Source organism: Pinus tabuliformis, chromosome 3_2 (genome assembly GCF_031772625.1).
Source record: "Pinus tabuliformis cultivar Carrire ecotype Pingquan chromosome 3_2, CPIR1, whole genome shotgun sequence".
Lineage (NCBI taxonomy): Eukaryota > Viridiplantae > Streptophyta > Pinopsida > Pinales > Pinaceae > Pinus > Pinus tabuliformis.
In genome coordinates, this window is record NC_142302.1 from 1,241,728,082 (window position 1) to 1,241,753,774 (window position 25,693).

Below are 25,693 nucleotides of genomic sequence, written 5' to 3' on the forward strand. Positions count from 1 at the left end.
CTGGAAATCACAACAAACAGGACAGCAATAAATGTTGTACGGCCTCCGTTTTGTGTGCAGAAAAATCAGCAAACTTCTCCTCGATTTTTGTGCAAAAATCTGTCTTTCACTATGTGCTGAATCAGCTGTACAAATCTGCTCAACTGCTGCCTTGGAATGTGTGCCAAGCTGTTGTCTCCTTCTCCTCCCTGCTCAGAAATCTCTCTTGCTCTCTTGCTCTCCTTCTCCCAATCTGCTCATAAAAGAATGAATGACCTTTTCCTCCTTTTCCTCCTTTAATATAACTCCAAGTGACTTTTGGGTGATCCAAGTGACTTTTGGGTGATCTCTAAATCCAATGGCTGAAATAGATTTAGATCAATGGCTGAGATTAAATGCTCATTTAAATCTCACTTTCTATTTTTTTAATTCACCCCACTTTAATAAAGACCCACTTAGTCATTTATTTCCAAAGTCATTTTTCCTTTCTAATTTTTCATTTACTTTATAAAAGTTACTTTAAAATTAGACTTAGTAACTTTATCACTTAAAGTCACTTTCAAATTAGATTTAACTTTATAAAATTATAAAGTCACTTTAAGAGAAAAATTAAATTCTTTTGGACACTTTTCCCTAGGCCAAAGATCAAAGCCTAAGGGAACCACCTGTCCTCCGGTACCAAATTTCAACACTCCCTCTTACCGAGGAAGGTGTTCCTCACCACACCCATCTTGTCCCTGAAGTAGACATGCTTGCCCCGTGGTAAGGCTTTGGTAAGGATATCTGCAACCTGCTCATCTGTGGAAATATACTCAAGCTTCACAACTCCCTTCTGAACATAGTCTCTGATGAAATGATATCTGATCCCGATATGCTTTGACCTGTCATGAAATACTGGATTCTCCGTGAGTTTAATGCAACTCTGATTATCACAGTAAATCACTGAAGGTCTCAACGGCTGACCAAATAAGCCAAACAACATCTTGCGAAGCCAGATGGCCTCACAACTAGCTAGACTGGCTGCCATATACTCTGCTTCCGCTGAACTCAGTGCTACTGACTGCTGCTTCCGGCTGAACCATGACACTACTGTTGAACCCAACCCAAAACAACACCCTGAAGTGCTCTTCCTATCAAAAGCACAACCTGCCCAATCAGAATCAGTGTATCCAGCCAATCTCACTCCATCTCCCTGCCTGTAGTCCAGACCATAATCCACTGTCCCCTGCAAGTACCGCAAAATGTGTTTTGCAGCCACCCAGTGAACCTTCCTAGGCTCACACATAAACTGACTCATCGTGTTGACTGCAAAAAAGATATCTGGTCTAGTGTTGACCAAATACATCAAGGAACCAATCAGCTGCCTGTACAATGTGGGATCCACCAACTCGGAATCCGAAGCATGAAGCTTCTTCCAGTTGGTGATCATCGGTGTCGACATGGGTCTACAATCCTCCATGTGGAATCTGCTAAGGATGTCCACAATATACTTCCCCTGCCCCAGAAAGAAATGTCCCTCCTCCTGCCACACCTCCAAACCCAAAAAGTAATGCATCAGGCCGATGTCCTCCATCTTAAACTCCGCCGCAAGATCTCTCTTGCAGTGCTCTATGAGTCTCTCTGCACCTGTAATGATCAAGTCATCCACATACAGCACCAGAATGAGAGGCTCCTCACCAATCACAATAAAGTAAAGGTTCGGATCTGCCTCACCCTTTGTGAAACCCATCCCCTGCAAGTATGCATCTATCCTGGAGTACCAAGCTCTGGGAGCTTGCTTCAGGCCATAAAGGGCCTTCTTCAATCTGCACATATGGGACTCTTTCCCATGCACCTCAAAGCCCTGTGGCTGCTCAATGTACACCTCCTCCTGTATGAAGCCATTGAGAAATGCGGTCTTCACATCCATCTGGTGGATCTTCCAACCCATCTCTGCTGCTATCGATATAATGGAGCGGATCGAAGTATATCGAGCCACGAGAGTGAAGGTCTCCTCATAATCAACTCCCTCTACCTAAAAGAACCCTCTAGCCACAAACCTCGCTTTGAATTTCTCAATGTTGCCATCTGCAGCATGCTTTACCTTGTAAAGCCATCTGGAAGTAACCACCGATTTGCCCTCAGGCCTCGGCACCACCTCCCAAACATCATTCTTCATGATAGAAGAATACTCCTCCTGCATGGCCTCTCTCCAGACCTGCTGGCTAGCTGCCTCCTCATAGCTAGAAGGCTCAGAGTCAAGGATGCTGGTAACTATCGCCATATAGCTACAAAACCTCTCAGGTGGTCTACTCTCTCTGACCGGCCTCTTCGGCTCAGCAACAGATGTGGCATCTCTCAAGGTGTCCTGAAGCCACTTGGGCTTCCTCTTCCCTGAGCGCACTTATCCCACTGGAGAATGAAACTCCTCCTCATCATCATCATCAGTAGCCTGAACTCCTGACTGTCTGTCTACTGTCCTCTTGCCTGCACCTGAACCTGTAGAAGCTGAGGTACCGTGTGAACTGTCTATCAGTGGACTCCCTAGTGAACTGCTCTGTGAACTGCTCTGCATGCTGCCCGGAGCACCACCCCTCTGGCTCGGCGAGCCACTGCTCACTGATGGACCTGACATCCTCATAGATGTACCTCCGAATCCTCCTGATCCCTGCCCACTGGATCCCTGCGACTGACTCAACTGCTGCTGAGGGTCTGGCTGATCCAGATACTCTAACTCCCGTGACCTCCTAAAAACCCTGTCCTCCTCGAACTTCACATCCCGTCTGACAACAACTCTCCTTTGTGCAGGAATGTAAATCCGAAAGGCCTTTGAGGTCTCACTGTAGCCCACAAAGATACCCTTCTCTGCGGTGGGCTCTAGTTTGGTCCTCTTCTCCTTGGGTATATAGGAGTATGTTATGCATCCAAAGATATGAAGATGACCAATATCAGGCTTCTTCCCAAAGAAAGCCTCCTCCGGAGTCATGTGCCCCAAGGCACGATGCGGACTCCTGTTCTGCAAGTAAACAGCTGTGTTGCAGGCTTCTGCCCACAAGAACAATGGCAACCCCTGATCATGTAACATGGCTTTGGCAGCCCCTATGATGGATCTGTTCTTCCTCTCTGCAACTCCGTTCTACTGGGGGTTGTAAGGAACAGTGAACTCCCTCCTAATGCTTGCCTTCGCACAATAGTCAACAAACTCTCCAAGGGTGTACTCTCCTCCATTGTCCGACCTCAAGGACTTGATCTTTCGACCTGTCTAGTCTCCACAAGAGCTCTGAACTCCTGAAACCGCTTGAAGACCTCACTCTTGGTCTTCAAAAAATAAATCCAGGTCCTCCTGGAGTGATCATCAATGAATAAAACATAGTACTCATATCCACTCAAGGAAACATGAGACATCCGACCGCTCACATCGGAATGAATCAAATCAAGTATCCTCGTCGCTCTGCTGTCACTGCTGGGAAAAGGGGATTTGGCAAATTTGCCCATCGCACAACCTCTGCAAGTATCAAAGTGATCAGTACTGAAATCTGGCACACCTGTAGTGATCTCCCGTAATGTCCTCAAGGCTCCATGATACATATGTCCCATCCTGCGGTGCCAAATCTCACACAGCTCAGAACTGCTAGCTCTATTGTCGGTACTACTGCTCAATGCCAAAAGGGGCTGAAATGCAAACTTGTACACCTTTGCATGGCGTACACCTATCACTCTAGCTGAATCAGCTGGAGCGCCCCTGGGATACATCAACACCTGTCCTCCCCTAAACAGTACCTCATATCCTCTGTCCTCCAAAGCTGAGACGGATATGAGGTTCTTCCTCATCCCTGGCACATAAAGAACCTCTAACACCTTCAAAGGAGGTTTGGACTCCCTCTTAAATGTCACTGTCCCCACCCCGACCGCTCTAACAACTCTGTCATCACCGAGTATTACCTCAATATCAGTACCACTCTCTAAAAGCTCTGAGAAGTACTCACGGACTCATGTCATGTGACGTGAAGCCCCACTGTCCACATACCAGATACCTGTAGATGCTCCGCTAATCGAGGGAAAAGCATGCTCCCTCTGAACCTGTGTGGCAGATGATCCTGCACTAGAGGACTCACACGTAGTGAACGCAAACTCCCGGTCAAAACGACCTGCAAAGTCCTCAATCTCTGCTGAAGCTGCCACGTCCTGGTTCTTCCCCTTCTTCTTCTTCTTCTCCGGACACACAACTGCATAGTGTCCCATCTTTTGACAATTCCAACACTTCACCTTGGAATAGTCCTTCTGTGTGTCCCCTGTTTACCTTTACCTTTGCCTTTGCCCCCACCACCGCTTGTGGAAGCCTGCTTCTTCCCTTTGCCTTTCTTGCCTCCTGCCACCAGTGCTACATCCTCATCCTGCTCAACTGGCTTGGCTGCCCCAAGCTGACTTTTCCTGATCTCTGTCTGAATACAATCATCCCAAAACCTCTCCCATGTGGGAAGGGTCTCACGTGCACAAACCCCATCAGCAAAGTTCAACCATGAACGGGGGAGGCCATTCACTGCAATCCGCACCAACTCAGTGGGTGGAATGGCCTCTCCAATCGTTGCCAACTCATCTCTCACATTAGTAATCTTTGTGAGATATCCAGCTGCACTATCATTACCCATCTTAATGTTCTTCAGTTTCTCCTTCAGGACCATCTTCCGGTTCTCATTGGTACTCTGGTAGAGATTGGACAATGCTGTCCACATCTCATGGGCATTGCTCTTTCCTCTCACATGAGGAATGCAATGGTCTTTGATTCCGTCTAGAATCAGCCTCTTACCCTTATTGTTCTTCTTTTTATACTCAGCCAACTGAGTAACATCAGTGGGCACAACAACAAGGTTCTGTGCGGTATGCACCATGATATCCCAGACTTCTGCCTCCTCAAAGATACTCTGCATTCTCTCCTTTCAAACGCTATAATTTATATGCCCATCCAGCCTATCCTCCACCCTCAATCTCAATGACATCCTGCTGTCCTAAAACTAAAAAATAGCATTGTTGTAGTAAAGATAAAACTGTTGTTTATGAAAAAATCAGCTTGGTGGAATTTTCTGAGTGAAAAATCAACAACTGTAATTTTTCCTTTTGCTGTCCCAAACTGCCCTTCAGCACTCAAGCTCTGATACCATGTAAAAATCTCTGTTTTCCCACCCCGGTTTTCAGTTTCTCCTTATTTCTCCCATGTAGTTAAATGCCCATTCCCATAACCATACATTTAACAGACTAAAAAAAAAATATTGCTGAAAACACAAATTCTGGAAATTTTTCAGAATGCTGGAAATTGCAGAATTAAAATCAGCGATCAAAAACAGCCATTAAAACACATTAAAACACTGATATTTTTTGTCAACTTGACCCTGGAAAAACCCCCTACAACTCTTGGGGAAAACCAGTTTGAGAGCTCTTCTTTATTTCTGAAAATTGCCTTTTTACAGTGAGAATTATTCAGCAAAAAATTAGCAAGCAAATTTACAACTTATCTCATTTCCCGTGCCTCACAGCAATCTGGAAATTACAGCAAACAGGACAGCAATAAATGTTGTACGGCCTCCGTTTTGTGTGCAGAAAAATCAGCAAACTGCTCCTCGATTTTTGTGCAAAAATCTGCCTTTCACTATGTGCTGAATCAGCTGTACAAATCTGCTCAACTGCTGCCTTGGAATGTGTGCCAAGTTGCTGTCTCCTTCTCCTCCCTGCTCAGAAATCTCTCTTGCTCTCCTTCTCCCAATCTGCTCATGAAAGAATGAATGACCTTTTCCTCCTTTTCCTCCTTTAATATAACTCCAAGTGACTTTTGGGTGATCTCTAAATCCAATGGCTGAAATAGATTTAGATCAATGGCTGAGATTAAATGCTCATTTAAATCTCACTTTCTATTTTTTTAATTCACCCCACTTTAATAAAGACCCACTTAGTCATTTATTTCCAAAGTCACTTTTCCTTTCTAATTTTTCATTTACTTTATAAAATTTACTTTAAAATTAGACTTAGTAACTTTATCACTTAAAATCACTTTTAAATTAAATTTAACTTTATAAAATTATAAAGTCACTTTAGGAGAAAAATTAAATTCTTTTGGACACTTTTCCCTAGGCCAAAGATCAAAGCCTAAGGGAACCACCTATCCTCCGGTACCAAATTTCAACATTTTTGCCCATAATACACCTTGACAGGGTTGGGTGCAGTTTTAGACTTTTAGATATGTTCCAATAAATAGTAGTTAATAAAGTATTTCCAAGTTACTACAAAAAGTTCTAATGCTGTGGAGATAAGTATCCCAAAGAAATCTAGAGCAAGAAAGTACCGGTAAACAGGCAAACCATACTTTGAAATAACAAAAGAGAGATTTAAGGCCATAAAAGCCTCTCACTGCCATTGCCAACTGCCATAGTGGGACCTATCATACCACATCTTGCTGGGGTTGGGTGCAATTTTAGATATGCTACAATAAATAGTAGTTAATAATATATATCCCTGACACAACTGCCACAGAAAACGTGATCTAGGAAGTGGAAACTCATTTTGGTGCTTTGTTAACTTCCTGAGGCACATCAGATTTGAATAAGACAGCAAGAACTGGCCTTGATGGGTAAGCAAGAAAATCAACTTTCCCAGGACAATGAACTGTGTATAAATGCAGTTTGAAACCAACAGGCTCTTCCTGACTCGCCTCTTTACCTAAACATGTTTGTCTCTTTACCTAGAACGTGTTTGTCTCTATATCCCCAATTGTACAAAATATGTTGCAGTCTCTTAATTTCTTGGTAAAGAAACCCTGATTTGAATTTGGATTGTTATAACAATATTAGGCACTTGGATTTTGCATTATCTTAATGTTGGATGGCTCATTGTGGAGTTGGGATATAGTTCTTTTGAAATTGACCTTCTGGCAATAACTATGATTGCCTTAACGTGCTTACAAAAGTGCATGTAATTGACCTATTTAAAGAATATCATCATTTGCAAGAAAAAGATGTCACATTTTGGGAATCTTCCAATGTACCTGCCATAAAAGGGAATCTTGGCCTTAGTCGCATTCTGTTTCAGCTGATCAAATGCACCAGCTCTAAATGTGTCTGCACAAACCAAGGCTGGCTTCCAGCCTTTCTTTTGATAGTAGTGAGCATACTTTGTACAAGTAGTAGTCTTCCCAGCACCTGCATATCGAATATGCTTCAGCAAAGGAAATTACAGTTGTCCAAGAAACCTGTTTATTAAGAACTGTCAAGTCAAAGGCTCCCTAATCCTAAAGGGTATCCGACATGCACTTCGTGGAACTGAATTATCCTGGAATAGAGATTACTTTTCATGAGATGAAAATAACAAAATTTCCAAAGAATATGAAAAGCACATCATTGGAAAAGCAGATAAACCACAAAAGCTTTGTCAGCCATCAAAAGATTCAAAAATATATCCCTCAATAAAAAACAAATGTTCTGTCAGCTTGGATTTCAGACCTTAGATCTTAAGATTAGATCTGATTTTGTCTTGTTTTCATGGGAGTTGCCCTTGCACTCCCACTTTGTATTGACACAGATGTACTTAGCAGTCCCATTGAACCTTTTATGGCCATTTGTTGGACATTAATAAATTTATCTTATCTCTTGGCTATCAAAAATTCAAAATTCTATCCCTATATGCCAACACGAACTATTATTAAATCTAGCAAAAATAGTGATTCAACCTAATTAATCTTGTATGCTTCCAGGAAAATACTAAAACACAATTGCAAGAAATAAATGAACTTACGACATCAAAGAAAATATGTATTCACTAATTTCTGCATTGAAATCATTGAACAGGTTCACAACTTAATGTCAATATATAGCATTGACTTACCCTGTAATCCCACAAACATGACAACACTCGGCTTTCCTTTCTTTGGTGTATAGGAGGGTTTTCCAGGATCCAGCATTTTACACAATTCATTGAAAATGGCCTGCATAAAAGAATACCAACCTATTATGAATCCAACAATATGTGTTATGCACTGAAGTCTTCAGAAAAGCTGCATATGCTCACATGAGTAATTGCATCATGGAATTGAGCAATGGCAAAAAATCCAAATTTCGGATTAATGAACTAAATATCTTAAAACAGAAAGAAAATAAGTCTACTGGAGCCACAACAAACAACATATATATTATAAGAGTCGATGGTCAGAAAGAATTATCTTTTAGATGTCATTTTCTCTCTGTTTTCATAAAAATCAACAATTGAAGCTCCCCTCGTATTCTATGATGTTGATTTGCAACAGAGACTGAACAATTGAAATTTGTGGCAAGTATGTTTACACAAAGGACCTTCCAAACGCAAATTTAAAAAATAAAAGAAAACAATAAATTATGAGTGGAGCCATTAATGTCATGCTCAGTCATGTTTTTAAGTGTTCAAGTCTTCCTTTAGGAATTCTAAGAGTCGCAACTTCTTGCTTTCACATGCCCAGCTCTTGATGTCTTCACAAGCACAACTTTCAAGATAGGCTAAGCGCACTTCATAGTGACAGTGACGGTGCAATCCTTGCCCACAGTCACTTCACAATCCTTACCCACAGTTACTATGCAATCCTTGCTCACAACCACTGTGCAGTCCTCGCCAACAGTGATTGTGCAGTTCCCACTGACAGTGATTGTGCAGTTCCCAGTGACAATGTAAGGGCACCCACTGCAGATACTGATTGCACACTCCTTGTTGACAGTGAACTGTGAGAGTGCACTTCTTCAAGTCAGTACTGTCACACCTCGTAGTGGCAGTCAATTCACTCTTGACTCCTAGTTTCCCAACATGCATTAAGCGCACTCACAAACCTCAACCCTAATTGCATGTCTTCTCTCCCTATATAAAGAATCCAGTCAAGAGAGCATTTTTACATTCATCTTTTGCTTTTTAGCTCCACGCATTTTTGGAGCACGAGGAGCCTTCTCTCACTAGTGGTTGCAAGTGTGCCATCTTCCCGGTGAGTTTCTCAACTGTCGCTTTTGCTTTTGCAAGTGTCGCTTTTGCTTTCTTTTGCTCTTGCATGTGTCGTTTTTGTTTGCTCTATCTTTTGCAAGTCTCGCTTTTGTTTGTTTTCTTTCTTGCATGTGTTACTTGTTTTTTCTCTTGTTTTAGCATGTGTCGCTTTCACTCTTGCATGTGTCGCTTTTGCTTGATTTCACATATCCTAAGAGGACCTTCGAACACCTTCTAGAGGCAGCTTCAGCACACTTTCTTGCACTAGTTAATGTTATTTATCATTAGAACATGTATTGGACACTCTCCCATTGCATAACGCACCCTTTTGGTTGCAGTGGACATGTGTGTCGTAAAGATATGCACCCTAAGTGTCGCTTTATTGTCATTTCACTATATTTTGGGTATTGTGCATCTTCTTGTCATTTGTGTGATTGTGTATGTGTGTTATATCATGTTCAGAACCTGTTTGAACGCTCTTACTCTCTCTCTCTCTTTCTTGTCCTAATAATCTCACACTTAGTCAATTTTGGGATTCTTCCTTGTCCTCACATTATGCACAAGTTATGAACACCTTTAACCTTCAGCCAAGTGATGAGTGCATTGTGCACTTCCAAGCCTCAGTCATGAGCCTCTTGCTGCTTACACTTTCCCTTTGCGCCCATCTTGAGGACAACTCCCTTCACATTGCACATTGTGCATCCCTAGAGCACAGTCACTCAACCCTTGTTGCTTACACTTGCTCACTATGCAAAAGCCTTGATCAACCCTGCCTTGTGTTGCACATTGAGCACTCCTAGTTGACAGTGAGGTCTCCTTTAGCCCCTTGCAATGGCAACCTGTGCAATACCAAGGCCTCCCTCCCTTCATTGTGCATTGAGCATTCCTAGGGCACAATGACCCAACTTCTTGTTGCTTACACTTGCCCTCTGTGCAAGGCCATAATTAGCTTGGCCTCCATTGCACATTGCACACTCCTAGTGGAGAGGAGGGGCAACTCTTGACACCTATTGTGGCAACCTGCACAATCCCTTGGGCCTAACTACACATTGGGCAGTCACAGTGCCCAAGCATGTCACCCTTGTCTCCTGGACTTGCCCACTGTGCAAAGCCTTGCCTCTCCCTCTTGTCATTGCACAATGCGCACTTCCAATGCCCAGACCTCCATCCCCTACCTCTTGACTCTGTGCTATACACCCAAGAAGGCCCCTCTCTCAGTCCTTGCGCATTGTCCCATCACAGTCAGCACCTCACATGAGCAAACAAAGATAGAATAGGTGATTTTGAGACTAATATTGTCTTGTCATGAGTGAATTTCATTTGCAAGTGTTATCATCCTAGCATGGAAAGATGATGCTCAAGGAAGCCATCAAGAAGAGGTTTCAAAAGAACACTTGTGGAGACAAGACACGAAGGTGCTATCATGCAAGAGTAAAAGGGATCTTGGACCACAATAAAGAGATGACAACTCATGTTGACTTAGAAGGTTCCAATACTATAACCAGACCCTTTGGAGGATGAAGATGAAGTACGCACAAAATCTATCACGAAGGATTGAAGACATATCAATAAAGAGAAGAACTTAGCATTGATACATTACAATGAAGTCTCATGTCACAATCGCCAAATTGTAGCTCTTCAAAGTGTCAACACAAGAGTGTTGTTTTGTCTCATGTATTTTGTCACATTATTGGTGGAATGTAATTATGTAATTTTGAAAATTGGAAAAAGTAAAATGTGCGGAAGCCCAAGGGTTACACATCAAATATGAAGAGTCACTAGGAAGTCCAAGAGTCATGTAGGAGCTCAAAAGTCACATGGGAGATCAAAAGTCATGAGGGAGGTCAAGAGTCACATGGGAGGTGGATAGTCACCTCATTTGTTATAAATAAACCCTCATAACTCAAGCAAAGGACTTTTCACCTTAGCTTCTCTAGCTTGGCATTGGAGAGTCTTATCATTTTTTGGAGAAGCAAGTGGTGGCTCAATGTTCCACTATTGGGGCTAGTGATTCATCATTGTAATTGTGTATCTTGGAACTTTCACTTAATATTTGAAGCTCTCAAAGCCAACACACTTTCATGCATGTATCATGGATGTTGTAAGACTATTCTTTTAATGTTTACGGTATATGTTTGTGTTCATACATACTAAAGAAAATGAACTATTTCATTGGCTTTGGTATATATCTTGTTGAATGTGCATTATTACTTGCTTTCATGATCGTTGTTACTTTGTGAACTATTTTGCACATTAACTAACGATTCTTTCTATGCTCCCATGTGTCTTTATTAGAATGGTACTAATACCTTTCTCTTAAAGGAGCACTCTTTCTACCCCATTCGTGGAAGAAACTTGTATACGTTGCAATTGTATTTTTGTTGACCGCTGGAGTAGCACCTAATGATTATATGAAGACTCCATGCCCAAGGATGATCCAGATGACACTTGTACCATCAGATATCATCAGTCAACAGAGGTTTTAACTCTACTTCGATCTTCTCATCATCTTTCTTGTACCCAGATTCCACACCCTGCGGGGAATTGTAATAAGCGATACTATTAATGATGAGCTTTTGAGTCTGTAACAGGGCTAGGATGTTGGAACTCGATCAGCAAATGAGTACACCTTGGAGTGTTTTTTTATCCAGTTAATTATCCCTTCTTTTTCAGAGGCAGATCATTTTCTGGGTTTTTCACTCATTTTTTACCCCAAAGTTGAGGTGACAGTTTGAAGGTTGAGTCCCTAACACATCTTAGTGTCTAGAGTCTATGTATATTACCATACTAGACCACACAAAAAATTTCGTTGAATTTGGTTATGTCTAAGTAGAATTTTTTAATAATTAAAAATTTCCCGCAAAATGGGATTTTTTAATTATTTTCCAAGTAATGATGTAAATAAGTGGCCTTAGGAAATGTTTGGGGCGTGTGACTACTCCAAATTCATCCTCAGAGACCCAGCATTATCCTAAGACCCATTTTGAGAGTCAAAAAATGACTTATAGTCCTTCAAAAGTCGATTTTTCTAATGGCAGTAGCAAAAATGAGGAAAAAAATCAAAACAAATGAATAATTGGAAAAAATCATAAATTTTTCCATGGTCAAAATAAGTCAAACAAGTGACATGGCAATTCCAGGGAAGGTCAAAGATGCTGTGGCAATCATGTGGGGCCCACCAATCAAGCCACAACTCAAGTCAAAGTTCCAAGTAAAATAAAGTCAAAGAGGGCCCACGTTGAGTTTATGAGGCACATCGAATTCTTAAAGTTCAACTTTTGATTTAACTTAAATCAAATTTGAAATTAAAGAGCAAAGGTAAATTAATTAAGTGGGTAATGGACCCCACTTCATCTCCATGGTATATGCATAAGTCACCAAAAGGAAAACACATATGCACATGCAAATTAAAAGAGCTCCACGCACATGCTAAAGGGAAACTCCACGCAACAAAAATATATGGTCAACGGTGCCAGCAAGGAAATCAACGCAAGTAGCAAAGATTTAATTAAGGATTTTGTTGAGAATTTTGTGGAGATTGGTTTCCACCAACACTCCACTTTACTATCCACGTGTACGTTGTTATCTACCTCAGCCATATGCACAACAGCAGTTTTACATGGGAGTTTGGAGGCATTTTTACATGACAACTTAACAACAATTTTATGTGGGAGTTAACTCCCCTTATCTCAGCTCCTCTAAACACATGTTCATATTCCAACACGCAGTCACACAGTAGTCTACGGAGATTATGAACAGCAGTTTGTTAGAGGTGGCAGAGCGTGGTTATTTGTTGAAGATTCATTGGGAGTGTGTCTCCCCTTCTTACCCACTCGATTGCACATGGCAGCCTCAATAGATTTGCGCATGGGAAAAGGATATACGCTGCCTGTGGTGGCAGCCAACACATATTTTTGAGGGAGTTTGTCTACCACACTCTTCAATTAATTCTATACTTGACTAGCAGTTTGGAAACACATGAGACAATTATCTTTGCCACATGTAGCTTGATTTTCTACATTGGGATCTTCACCATTGCTACACTTGTCATTTCATTTTTCATTGGGATTGGCTCCCATAGTTCTATTTAAATGAGCCTTTGGCTCTCATATTGTATCTTGGAACGAGCTATTGCGCTAACGGAGACTCTACTGAATTTTGTATTCATTTTCATATGATAAAAAGACTTCGCGGTACTATTGTGTTGGTGTTCTCCTTCCATTGCTTGAGGTGATGTTATTTCAATTGTTGTGTTTTACATTCTACATGTATGTGGATTATGCTAGTTATCATTTTGCCACTTGTTTGGATTAACTGTAACATATGCAAGCTATCTTGTATAGTTTTTGGGTTAGAGAAATACTCTAGGAAGAGGAGCACTAGAAGATTTTTTGTGAAATCTCTAACCTTCTCCTCCATTGTATAATATAATCCCTTTATGATTGCTGACATCTTTTTCCAAGAGTGTAGAGATCTTTAGATTTGGTTTAAGGATTTACTTGGGCGTGGGGTAACTCTCTGATAGACGAACTAACTCCCAAAATCAAGAATAGAAGGACCCAATTGGTTTGCCTCAAGGATCTCAAACGATTTTGAAAGAGGAAGTTTCACTTCCTCTAGCCTACTAAGATCACATGAATTTAAATTCAATATTTTTCTTGATCAATATCTTGTGCTTTCAAGTATTTTATTTGCTACCTAGAGCATGGTTTTAACTGGACAAGTATGGAGTTCTACTTGAATGTCTTGATCTAGTTCTTGTACACTAATTGTAGATTATCATTTTGACTATTTCATGTTATCTTTCCACTCATTTTGGATCTGTTTTGCAACCCTTTTTGAGTAGCAAGTCTTCTCAAACGGCGTTTCTTTTCTCTCGTTGTAACCAATCTCTAATAAAAAGATTAATTTTTCTTGTGAGGGAGCTTTAGATTTTTCTCATGGTATCCTTTCTCCCCATTTAGAGGGAGGATCATTGCTTGTGGGTGGATTAATCTCTTAGTTTTGTTACTCCAATTTTCTTTGTTAATCTCATTTCTAAACTCATTCGTGCATGCTTAGTTTCTTAACATAACACTCACATCCATTATCATTTTAGCATACATTTGAGATTGGTTTATGTTTTCCATTTCCATTTCTTGAATATTTATATTGAGCAATCTACTACAACACATGCAAATTTTCTTTTGATGCAAACAAGTATTTTATATTTACTGGGCAAGCTTAAACTAGTTTAATTTATCCATCTACTTTGGTTTCACAAGTCTCTTGAGCACATTGCTTTATCATTGTCAATTTATATTATGTGGCATTATCATTATTGTTGGATCTTTCTTATGTCACTCCATTGAAGCAATTTGGCATTGATTTCATTTACTTGCAAAGCTACATATTTGTAACTTGTGGAGCTACATTGAGCTAATTGTTTCACTTTCCCTTTCCATTGAAAGATAATGGTATAGTTTATTTGAGCATTGTCTTTTATTTTGAGCACTGATATCAATACTTTGTTGGAAGCAATAACACTCATTCATGCATTTCATCTAGGCATTTTAGTATAAGCAGGGTTCCAAGCCAAGCCCCAAGCCTCACTAAAATTAACCTCCAAGCATCAGGTTGGTTGATGGAAAGTATAGGGAAAAAGACTTTATTGGAAAGTTCTTCCATCTGGTATGAAGTAAGGTAAAAGCGTTGTGACCCTGCAGTTATGAAGGCGGCTTGTCCCCTTGTAGGAACGAAGGCACATGTTGGCTCGTAAGACTTAGGGGATGGGTATCGTTAATGACACCTTCGTGCTATCGCCCCCTCTTTCTTACAGTCACCTCAATTAACCCTTTGGTAAGAGCTCAAGAGGAGGACTTCTCATTTAGATTAGACATTTTAGATTAAAAATAACCAAGACTAATTGCATTCAAATCTAGTATAGGTGCATCTCATGCTAATACATCTTATGATTTCACTTGCAATTGTCCATTTTACTTGTCATTATTGAATATTTTATGTTGGCAAGCATTGTTTCATTTTCCTTTTGCAAGTAGAACACTAATTGATTTTCCTTTTGCAAGATATCTCTATATGCTTTGATTTAGGCATTGATTATATTTTAAATGCATTTTATATCTTGTATCGATTATCATGCTAACATCTTTGTCTCCATTTCAAGTTGGCAAGCATTGTTTTATTTTCCTTTTGCAAGTAGAACACTAATTGATTTTCCTTTTGCAAGATATCTCTATATGCTTTGATTTAGGCATTGATTATATTTTAAAAGCATTTTATATCTTGTATCGATTATCATGCTAACATCTTTGTCTCCATTTCAAGATTGTTTTGCTTTCATTTTTTGAAGCATTCTACTTTCTTTTGAGCAAATATATCTTTCATTTTTGTTGAGCAATTTATCTTAAGGCACTGGTTTTATGGTTTTAATATGTTAATGATTTTTATTGCTCATATCATATTTTGCTCATAATTCTTAAAAGTAATCCACTTTCACTTTAGCATCTCTCATAGAACCTCGCATTTCTTTTATCTTAATTTTCCATATTAGGGACCACCCCCCATAGCTAACCTAGGAGAGAGCCTAAATGGAGAGAGAGGGGATTTAGTGTGATAGCCCCTTCTGTTAGTTCCCTGCCACCAACCACACCTGGTGGGGTTGAAGGCTTTTCTCACTGACTTGTAGGTATGTGTAAGCGGCAGGGTTAACATGTTTCACAAGGTCTACTTGTTTATCTCAAAGTATATGAATGCTCTCTTATGTGTTAATTGCAGCCAAGGCAAATATCCAAGTGTAAATGTGTTAAAATTGGCAACTAGGGCCAAACTCCATGTGTGTCTCCTTATTTATCGCAGTTGATATTTTTCTTGGATTCCTCTCGTCGAGAGGTGTAGGATTGATCTAAATATCATTTAATTCTGACATGTATTCATGGAGATATGAATTTATTTGTGTTATGTGATAATTCATCAAGGTCAGCGAGCAACCAAATTACCCCCACGTGTCCTCAACATTTTATTATAAATAGACGTGGCCTTCAAGCCATTTGGTCACTCGTCTCTTGTTATCTCTCTCCACTTGTCTTTGGGTTTTGGTAGTAGAAGAGATCTAAAGAGGATACATTGCCCTCGAGGAGATGCCCTAGACCTCAACGCAGTCATGGAAGCAAGACCTTAACGCAATCATGGTGGAGGATTCTATAGTGCAACTATTCCAATGCTGTCCTAGGAGAAGTCATCTAGACGCAGAGAAAGGAGGGTCATGTTATGCCCTAGCCGCTGAGAATAGAAGGTCTTATGCAGCCCTATAGACGCAGTTGAATGACTGCATAAAGGAGGCCTTAACATGCCCTTAACATAGTCAAGGAGGAGGCCTAATTAGCTGTGGAAGACAAGCCCTAAACGTTGTCAAGAAAGGGCTCCAATACGCAGTCAATGTATGCTCTAATATGCACTTAAGGAGAGCCCTAAATCTGTTGTCATAATGTGCCCTAGCCGCAGCCTTATGAGGAGATCTATATGCAGAAAAGAGGAGACCTATATGCAGCTTAAAGAAGCCCCTACATGCTGTCCAAAGAGGGAGATCTAGCCACAGTGAATGAGGTCTCTTCACAGCTGAAGAAGCTGTCCTAAATTGCAGTCATGGGAGAATCTCATATGCTGCCCTAATCACAGTCATACGTTGTCCTAAATGTGGCTATTCATCGCTGCAAGGAGAGGCTTAATACGCTGCCTTAGGAAGCCTCTATACGTTGTCTAATGAAGCTCTAAAAGAGCCCTAACCGCTGTCAAGAGGAAGAAATAATCTCACAGCTATCCGCAGTTTGATGAAGCTTCTATCTGCCCTGACCACAGTCCAAGAAGGAGGTTCCAGCCACTGCAAACAAGGTCTCAAGTTGTTGTCATAATGCCACATTGTTGTAGGTGACAGCATGACCTTTTCTGTATTGTTTGGGTATGATATGATGGGCAAAGCATCCAATGAGGAGGAGCTATGGGTTGCTGCATAAAGGCTGATTGGGTCACTGTATGAAGGGACAAGGTTGCAGTCAACTGCTGGGCTAGGTCACAAGCCATAGCCAACAGTTGGAGGCCTCTTCAAGTGCGGCATTCAGACCCTATAAGGCCGTGTATCGTTGGAGCAAATGTGTGCAGGCAAGCTGCAGTCAATAGGTGGACTATGGGGTTTGTTTAGAGTGTTGTAGCTCACAGCATTTGTGCTCTATCTAGTGTCCAGCTTTGCTATGAAATGCATCAGTCCTTACTGCATATGAAAGGTGCTCAGTGAAGCAGCAAAGGAGGAAGAGATTTATAGGAGGAAAGCTTCAGTATTCTGGGTATTTGGTTGAGCTGCTCTAGGCCTATCATCTGTTGCTTTGTGTTATCTTCATGGTGAAGATCTTTGATGTCTGATCTCCTATCTTGGCAAGTCAAAGTGTTGACTTCAAATGTATATGTACTATCTTTCTCTCTCTTTGCTGAACTATTGAAGAATATAAGAAGATTTGATCAAGGGTTCCCCACATTGGGGTTTGTCCCTGGCTGGTGCCACATCTTGTGTCCTCTTGTGTTGGCTTGTCTTCTTATGTTTATGTTTATGTTCTATCTGCACTTTACTATCATGTTGATGTGATTGCTAATCTGGAATTGATATTGAGCTAAAATGAAAAATTGAAGTAAAATGCTCTCAACATAGAACATACCTAAAATTAACATGGTATCAGAGCTGAGGTGAAGACAAAGCCCATGCAAGAGTGAAAGAGCAATCATCGAAGACAGTTTGACTAGGTGAAAAGGCTCAATGGGTTCTTCATCCCACTTCCCGAAAGCAAGAAGTGCTGGATTTCGTGAAGGGTAAAATCCCTGAGCCTCCATTAAATACACCGGTTGCTCCTAAGATCAAATTCACCAAGGGTGAAGTCGAAGCGAAGAAGATTATCAGAGTGGCGCAGCGGAAGCGTTTAGTGGCCTACCTAAAGGTCACTTCTATGAAAAGACTGGATCTAAGGGTGGAAGGAAAGGCAGATGCCTTGCTTGCAATAAGTTTGGCCATTATGCGAGGGAGTGTCCAAAATAGAAGGGACACATCACATGATGATGATCGAAGGAATGTCAAGTACAATGGCAAAGGAAAAAGGAATGCAGGACATCAAGGAAATCTTCAAGAATGTAAGGAACTCCAGGTATGAAATCAAATGTTGTCTCTGAGTATTATCTTATGTCGGCCCTCTCCACCAGACTCGTTGGGAAATTGGCTTATTGATAATGGTGCCTCAAGGCACTTCACTGGATACAAGGAAGCGCTCTCTAATATGATAGAGAAGGAAACAATCTTGGAGATTATTCTTGAAGACAATGCCACCTATCTTGTAAAGGATGTAGGAAATATTACCCGTCAATTGAATGAGGGTAACACGATTTTCTTACAAAAAGTTCTTTAAGTACCTGATCTCAAGAAGAACCTGGTGTCCATTTCGGCAATGGAAGTCAAAGGTTACAAGGTGGCATTCATCGATGGAAAGGTACGTGTTTGGAAAAGGAATTTTAAAGATGATTTTACTCTTGGGTTCAAGGTTGGCAATTTGTATCAAGTTACAGGAAATCCAATGGGGACCATGACATGTGACACATCTCTTCAATGGCATCGGAGGTGACAGGGATGCCTAAATTCAAAGAAGAGCATGAAGGTACATGTTCGAGATGTACCGAAGGAAAGCTTATAAGGGAACCATTCACCTCATATAATAGCAAGACCACAGATGTGGAACAACCCAAGGGGTTTTGAGATTCATGATCGGGAATTTCATGTATGCAAGTTGAAGAAAGCTCTCTATGACTTGAAGCAAGCACCCTGAGCTTGGTGTGAGAGGATTGACAGCTATCTAATGAAGCTAAGATTCACTAGGAGTGAAGCCGATCCAAACCATTTCTTTAAGGTTGTGGATGATAGACCTCGCATACTGCTACTTTATGTGGACGACCTCTTTTTGACAGGTGTAGACCCTCTCATTTGCAAAAGTAAGAGGGAGTTGGATCCCGGATTTGGAATGGTGAACTGCAAGCCCGTGACTACCTCGATGGAGCCTAACTTTAAGAAGTTATGCAGTAGTGCTGCTGGACCTGATTTGGGAAAATGCCTCTGAGTTTCATCAACTCATAATAGCATTGATGTTCTTGGTGAACCCGTTCAGATAGATGTTTTACAGTTAGCATGTTGAGCCAACATATAACTGAGCCTCATTGGATTAGTGCCAAGAATCTTCTGAGATATCTTCGGGGCACAATCGCTCATGGACTGAGATACACTGTTGGAGCTGTGAGGCTGCATGATTATTCTGATGTTGATTAGGCAGGTATTGTGGAGGATCGCAAGAGCGCTTCTGGGTGCTGGTTCTCTTTGGGTTCTGCTTCGATATCCTGGATGAGCAAGAAGCAGAAGGCAGTTGTTTTGAGCATAGCTGAGGTCGAATACATAGCTGAGAGGATGACCTCCTGTGAAGCTATTCACATTAGCATTAAAGTAAATTGCAAATAGAACATAAAGATAAATCGCAGAAGACAAACCAAGACAAGAGGACACAAGATGTGGCGCCAGCCAGGGACAAACCCCAATGTGGGGAAACCCTTGATCAATTCTTCTTATATGTTCTTCAATAGTTCAGCAGAGAGAGAGAGAGATAGTACATTTACAACAGAATTCAACACTTTGACTTATCTAGATAAGAGCATAGATCATCTCTAAGAAGATGATACATGAGATCAGTTGAAGACATGTTGCTTCAACTGATTCTCCAAGGTGACTCCTTCACTTATCATTGTGTTGAATCTCGTCATCATGCTGCACCTCACCATGTTGCACCCATCATCATTATGTTGCATCTCATCATGCTTCACCAATCATGACTGTACCATGTACTTGTTGCACCAAGCATCATTGTTGTCCCAAGTACTATTGTTGCACCTAGCTGCACCATGTACTTGTTGCACCTCGTTGTTGCTGCTATCCCATTATGCCACTGCTGCACAATATCATTGATGTCCCATCATAGTTTTGTCCCCACATGCTATTGTCCCATCAATGTCATTGTTGTCCCATCAATGTCATCGTTGTCCCAACATGCTACTATCCCATCAATGTCATCGTTGTCCCATCATAGTTCTGTCCCAACATGTTGTTGTCCCATCAATGTCATTGTTGTACCTTGTTGTTGTCCCCTTAGCCTTGCCATACATGCTGCTGTCCCATGTGTCTTAGCAGCACCATGTAGCCCAGCTGTCCCATTTATTAGCATTGTTGTCCTGGGCATGTTTGAGTCCTCAAACCCTCATGGTGTCCCTGTTTTGAGGGTCACCTCAGCCCACCTTTTCAGCCGTATTAGGCCTGCATCTAGGGCACCGTAGGTTAGCGTTAGGGTTGCCTTTAGACAGCATTTAGGGCTGCCCTTTATACTGCGTTTAGGGTTGCCTTTTGGACAGCGTTAGGGCCTCCCTTAGACTGCGTCTAGGGCTGCTCTTAGACTGCGTTTAGGGCATGCTTCCTTGACAGTGTTTTTGACTTCTTCATTGACAACGTCTAGGGCTAGGGCGGCTCCCTTAGTCTTCTTTCCTCCAACGTCTAGGGCTTCCACTCCTAGATTTCTCTTCCACTAAAACCCAAGACAAGTGGAGAGAAATCAAGACAGAAGTGTGCGGGAGAAATGACTCTCAAGTCATCTCCTTTTATACTAAAATGTTGAGCACATGTGGGGTTTATTTGGTTGCTGGCCGACCTTCACGAATTGTCGTATAACACAAATAAATTCATAACTCTATGAATATTTGTCGGAATCGGATGATCTTTAGATCAATCCTACACCTCTTAATGAGAGGGATCCAAGAAAAATATCAGCTGCCATAAATAAGATAACCCACATGGAGTTGGCCCTAATTGCCAATTTTCACATATCTTCAACGTCTTCAGGACACCATAGACCAACTTGCTGCAGTGGGTTCCACTCCTCAATCAACCGCGATGGTGAGGATAGCCCTAAATGGAGTCGCGGATGAATGGCAAGTCTTCGTCCAAAGCATATTGGGCAAGGAAAAACTACCTTCATGGGAGAAGATGTGGGCAGCTCTTCAATAGGAGGAATTAAGGAGGGACCTAGTAAAGGTCAACCTCAATGACAGCAGTGGGAGTGGCACGAAGACCAAGGAGGAGGAGGAGAACGCAACTCTAGCATCAAAGGGACAGCATAAGCAGAAGCGGAAGGACATTTCGAAGGTGAAATGTTTCAGTTGTGGCGAGATGGGCCACTATGCATCCTAGTGTCCTTTGAAGAAAAAGAATAAGGATGAGAAACATGATCCTAAGGCCGCTCCAGCAAAGGTTGACGAAGATGAATTTGCCATGAGTGCCCATCTAGCATCAAAGGGACAGCAGAAGCAGAAGCGAAAGAAGGACATTTTGAAGGTGAAATGTTTCAATTGTGGCCAGATGGGCCACTATGCATCCCAGTGTCCTTTGAAGAAAAAGGATAAGGATGAGAAACATGATCCTAAGGCTGCTCCAGCAAAAGTTGATGAAGATGAATTTGCCATGAGTGCCCAAGCATCTCCACGAGGGAGACAGGGCGATATCGAGCTGTAGTCAAGAGGACTACATGTGGGCAAGATCCTTGAGGAGTCCACCTCTTTGATCAATTCCTTGCTACGGGAGCCCATGATTCAGCAGTAGCAAGATGGACTTAGTGTTAGATGATGCAGTGGATTGTTTGAGGACAGATGCAGTCGCCGGAGACCAGAGACTGATCAGCGCAGAGCAAGGTTGGCAGCAGTGCAGACGGCACAGTGCAAAAGTCAACAACAGCGCAGAAGATTCAAAGTGTCGAAAACTAGTCGCAGTTAGATTCCAACATTCATGGTATTATGTTGAACACAGTGAAGTTTAGCCAATTTTGCATGTTTTTCAATTGCTTCTCTCAGCAATTGTGTTGCAGTACAAATGCAGTGTTAGCAGTGGCAGTGCTAGGAGCATAACATATGCAACATTTGAGAAGGAGTTGTAGTACAGATGCAACAGTGGTAGTGGCAATGTCATGGGCAGCAGTACAGTAGCAACAGCAACACAGTGTTGGTGGCAGCAACAGTGCAAAAAGGAGGTGCTTCAGAGACAGAGCAGCGTGCAGATGGACATTGTTGCTAAAGCACTTTCCTCACTAAGAAGGAGTGTTAGTTTTTGGTAGCATCGGAAGTGCTCTAGCCTTGAAAATTGGTCGAGAGGCTAAGGCACATGAGTTCTAAAGAAACCGTTTGATGAAATTCCACCCGGATTCTATTTTATTAAAATAATTAATATTTTTAATAGGGTTCCTAAGTCTAAACTTAGGGAAATTAAAATATTAATGGGTATTAATCAAAAAATGGGTGAGAATGATCTAAAATGCGGATCAAGTCATGTTTTAATCTTAGCCGTTGATTAGAGACTTAATCTCGACCGTTGAAGTCTCAACAGAAAAAAGTATAAGGAGGCTTGGGGTTGATTTAGAAACAAACAAAGAGATTGAGGAAATCGATTTTTTGAGGTGAGAAGTTCTCAGGGGAAAATCGATCGGGAGATATTGCAGCAGAGGGGCAAGTGAGATAACGGGAGAAGGACTTTCCGGAGAATACAAGGCAGAGAAAGGACAGAAGACATCCATAGGAGGGCTGACACTACATGATGAAAAAGCAAATCAAATTTGTTAAGTTTTTTTACCTCATGATAATCATATCTGCACTCCTAGAACATTAAATCCTACAGCAGAAACTGAAACTGATTGAAACACCTATCAAAATGTTGGATATGCAAACACTAACTTAAGGGACTGATAATTCAAGAGTGTAGGCATTATTGTGACTTTAAATCAAACTGGCATCTCGACAGAAGTCTGATCTAAGAAAATAAATTTTTTAAATGCACACAACAGCATACTATATTTTCAGTCCCTTATGTTAGTGTTTGCATATCCAACATTTTGATAGGTGTTTCAATCAGTTCAGTTTCCGCTGTAGGATCTAATGTTCTAGGAGTGCATATATGATTATCATGAGGTAAAAAAACTTAACAAATTTGATTTGCTTTTTCATCATTCCATGTCAGTGAGGAGAAGTTGAAATTCTACAGAGGGAATTTGAACTTTGAAGTTCAAGTGCCGAAAGCCAGGGTATGACACTGGAGGCAAGAAAGTCGAATTCTCAGCCAGCAGAAGATCTAAAGTAGAGAGGCAACATAATACCTAGGAGGGGTGACGCAGAAGCTGCCCAAGGTGACGCAGTTTGACACAGAGGCCATCAGAAGGTGATGAAGAGCCCCCCAGAGCTAAGGATTAGTCATTGATTCTCCAGTGACGGGATGAGATTATTTCACCAGTCTTTTGTCCAGTATTTTCTCTGTAAAGGATTGCTAGTTGAGCATCCTAGATTTGTATTCAGAAATTTCTCCTACATAATAATATACCCTCAGAGTTGTTGCACCGGTTTTCCTGCATTGGTTTTTTTCCGGGGACTATTTTGTCCAAAAATAACTGTGTCCTATGTATCTTGTTCTTTGCTCAATTTCCTTGTTTCATGCAAATCAAATTTAAGTAGTGTAGGCTGCAGAAGTAATTTGCTTCAGTATTCAGAAGAATAACTTGATGAATAATGTATATTAAAATCAAGTAGGTGAAGTAGATTCAGATTTGCTGCAGTAGAGGTTCCTTGAGGATTAGGAATTTTCACATTACTCTACTATGAGGGCACATTTCTTGAGGCTTTTGATTAGCCCTTTTGTAACTTCCTCCTTCCCTTAGTCTAGACTACAGAGAAGGGGCGCACATCGGATAGGTTGGTTGATGTGGGGTTTTGCTGTAAGAGCTTGTGTTTGCAGCCTATGTGTTATAGCCAGCTGCTGTAGGTAGGCATGTGATAGCTGCTACATATTATAGTATGCTGTTGTGTGCATTTAAAAAATTCATTTTCTTAGATCAGACTTCTGTCGAGATGCCAGTTTGATTTAAAGTCACAATAATGCCTACACTCTTGAATTATCAGTCCCTTAAGTTAGTGTTTGCATATCCAACATTTTGATAGGTGTTTCACTCAGTTTCAGTTTCTGCTGTAGGATTTAATGTTCTAGGAGTGCAGATATGATTATCATGAGGTAGAAAAACTTAACAAATTTGATTTGCTTTTTCATCATTCCATGTCGTTCAGAAACAATCAAACATCTCCCTTTTAAGAAAAATGGCCCTCCATCATCCCCGCCATCAAGCAGGCAATTTGCCTTCCTAGTTGGTCTTTGGTATCACTTCCTACTTTGTTGTAGTCGTCATTGCCATCCAACCTAACATGGTCCAATGAAATATGGACTGTCGAAACTTGACAATTTAATTTTGCTTGCCGGTTCGGCAAATCAAATTCAAAATTTCAAAAAAGTTTCAATCAAACTTGGTAAATTTGACCAGCCTCACCCAGTTTGACTAAAACTCAGCGAGTTCCAGCAAATTCACCAACTCCCTACGGTTGACTGGGTCAGAAACTCTATAAGAATGCAAAAATGAAAAAGAGAAAACGCATTCCTTACCATGTTTTTGTTGTTTTAGACTAACGGTTTTCCTCTGTCAAACAGTGCAATTTCGAGACCAGTACCTTCGTTTTTCTATGACTTTCAATCGTTTGGAGACCAAAAATATCGTTAGGAAAACCATAGGCTGCATTTTCATACCACAGCTTCATTTAGGCTTTTATTTTTGGAAACGGAGACGCAATGGGAAATAGAATCAACATCAGAGAACACCTAGCACAATTGCTGAGTAAGACGCACCTAATTCTGTCGCACTGCTCCAACTCAATATTGTCTATGGCATGATCTTATCAAGAATAATTCGCACTTATTTTCAATCCACCCCATCCCTTGATGATGCAATTAATACCCAAATCAGGCTTTTGGTGAGAACTGGGGGTTAGGGTTAAGTTTAGGGTTAGGATTATCAGCAAATTCTACGAGTAGAGGGTTAAAGGGCTTAAAGTACCTGTTGAATGATCCTGCGTTTGTTGTGACCAGCGGCGAGATCTTCCAAATTGACAATCTTTTTTATGTTCACCTGCATGTCCCTGACCATTTTAAATTGAACGTCAGACTGTAGTAACGCCCTCGAAATCTCATTCAAGCAGTCGTTCAATGCTTTCTCGTCAATAATTGTGGCATTGCTCATCTGCTGTAGGGCGCGGGAGATGCTCCCGCCTAGCTCTGCTAACACCATTTTCGCTCAAAGATGGCTGAAACCTCGAAGGATTCAAGTCTCCTCCGGACCGAAATCGCGAAGAATTCAACCCCAATATCTCACGACACTTTCCGATCTCAAAGTATTCTGAAATGGGTAGCAGCAGTGAAAAGCCTCCACGTTTTATGTCGTAATAGTCTCTAACTATGACCTGCTCATAGTAGTTTCTAATTATGACCTGCGTGTTCCTCCGGAATTGGTTTTCTCTGGTGCCTTGCGTTCTTCGATCAATTACTTCCTTCGACTCTTGAAACTTATGTAGAATATTTATTACTACTTTTTCGAAAATATGTGAAATATTTATTTTTATTTTTTAATACCGTGATTCGAATAAGCGTTATTAATGGAATTTATATATAGTTAATTAATTAATTAATTACTTTGGATATTGAAATAAGAATTATAAGTTTATAATTATTTTAGGTAATTAACTGATTTTTTTCTTTAGAAATCTGTATATTATAAATAAT

General features: G+C 41.0%; 1 protein-coding gene across 1 annotated transcript in view; it reads right to left on the minus strand.

Moving 5' to 3' along the window:
• Window positions 1–25,460, minus strand: part of LOC149185228 (signal recognition particle subunit SRP54 2) — a 152,520-nt gene extending 127,060 nt beyond the window's left edge. Inside the window, exons 1-3 of the mRNA XM_089417837.1 lie at window positions 24,972–25,460; window positions 7,828–7,927; window positions 6,992–7,145 (exon numbers count right to left, since the gene is read on the minus strand). Coding sequence (XP_089273963.1) covers window positions 6,992–7,145; window positions 7,828–7,927; window positions 24,972–25,202 — 485 coding nt within the window. The 5' untranslated portion in view covers window positions 25,203–25,460. The remainder of the gene's footprint in view (window positions 1–6,991; window positions 7,146–7,827; window positions 7,928–24,971) is intronic.
• Between the last annotated feature and the right edge of the window lie 233 nt (window positions 25,461–25,693).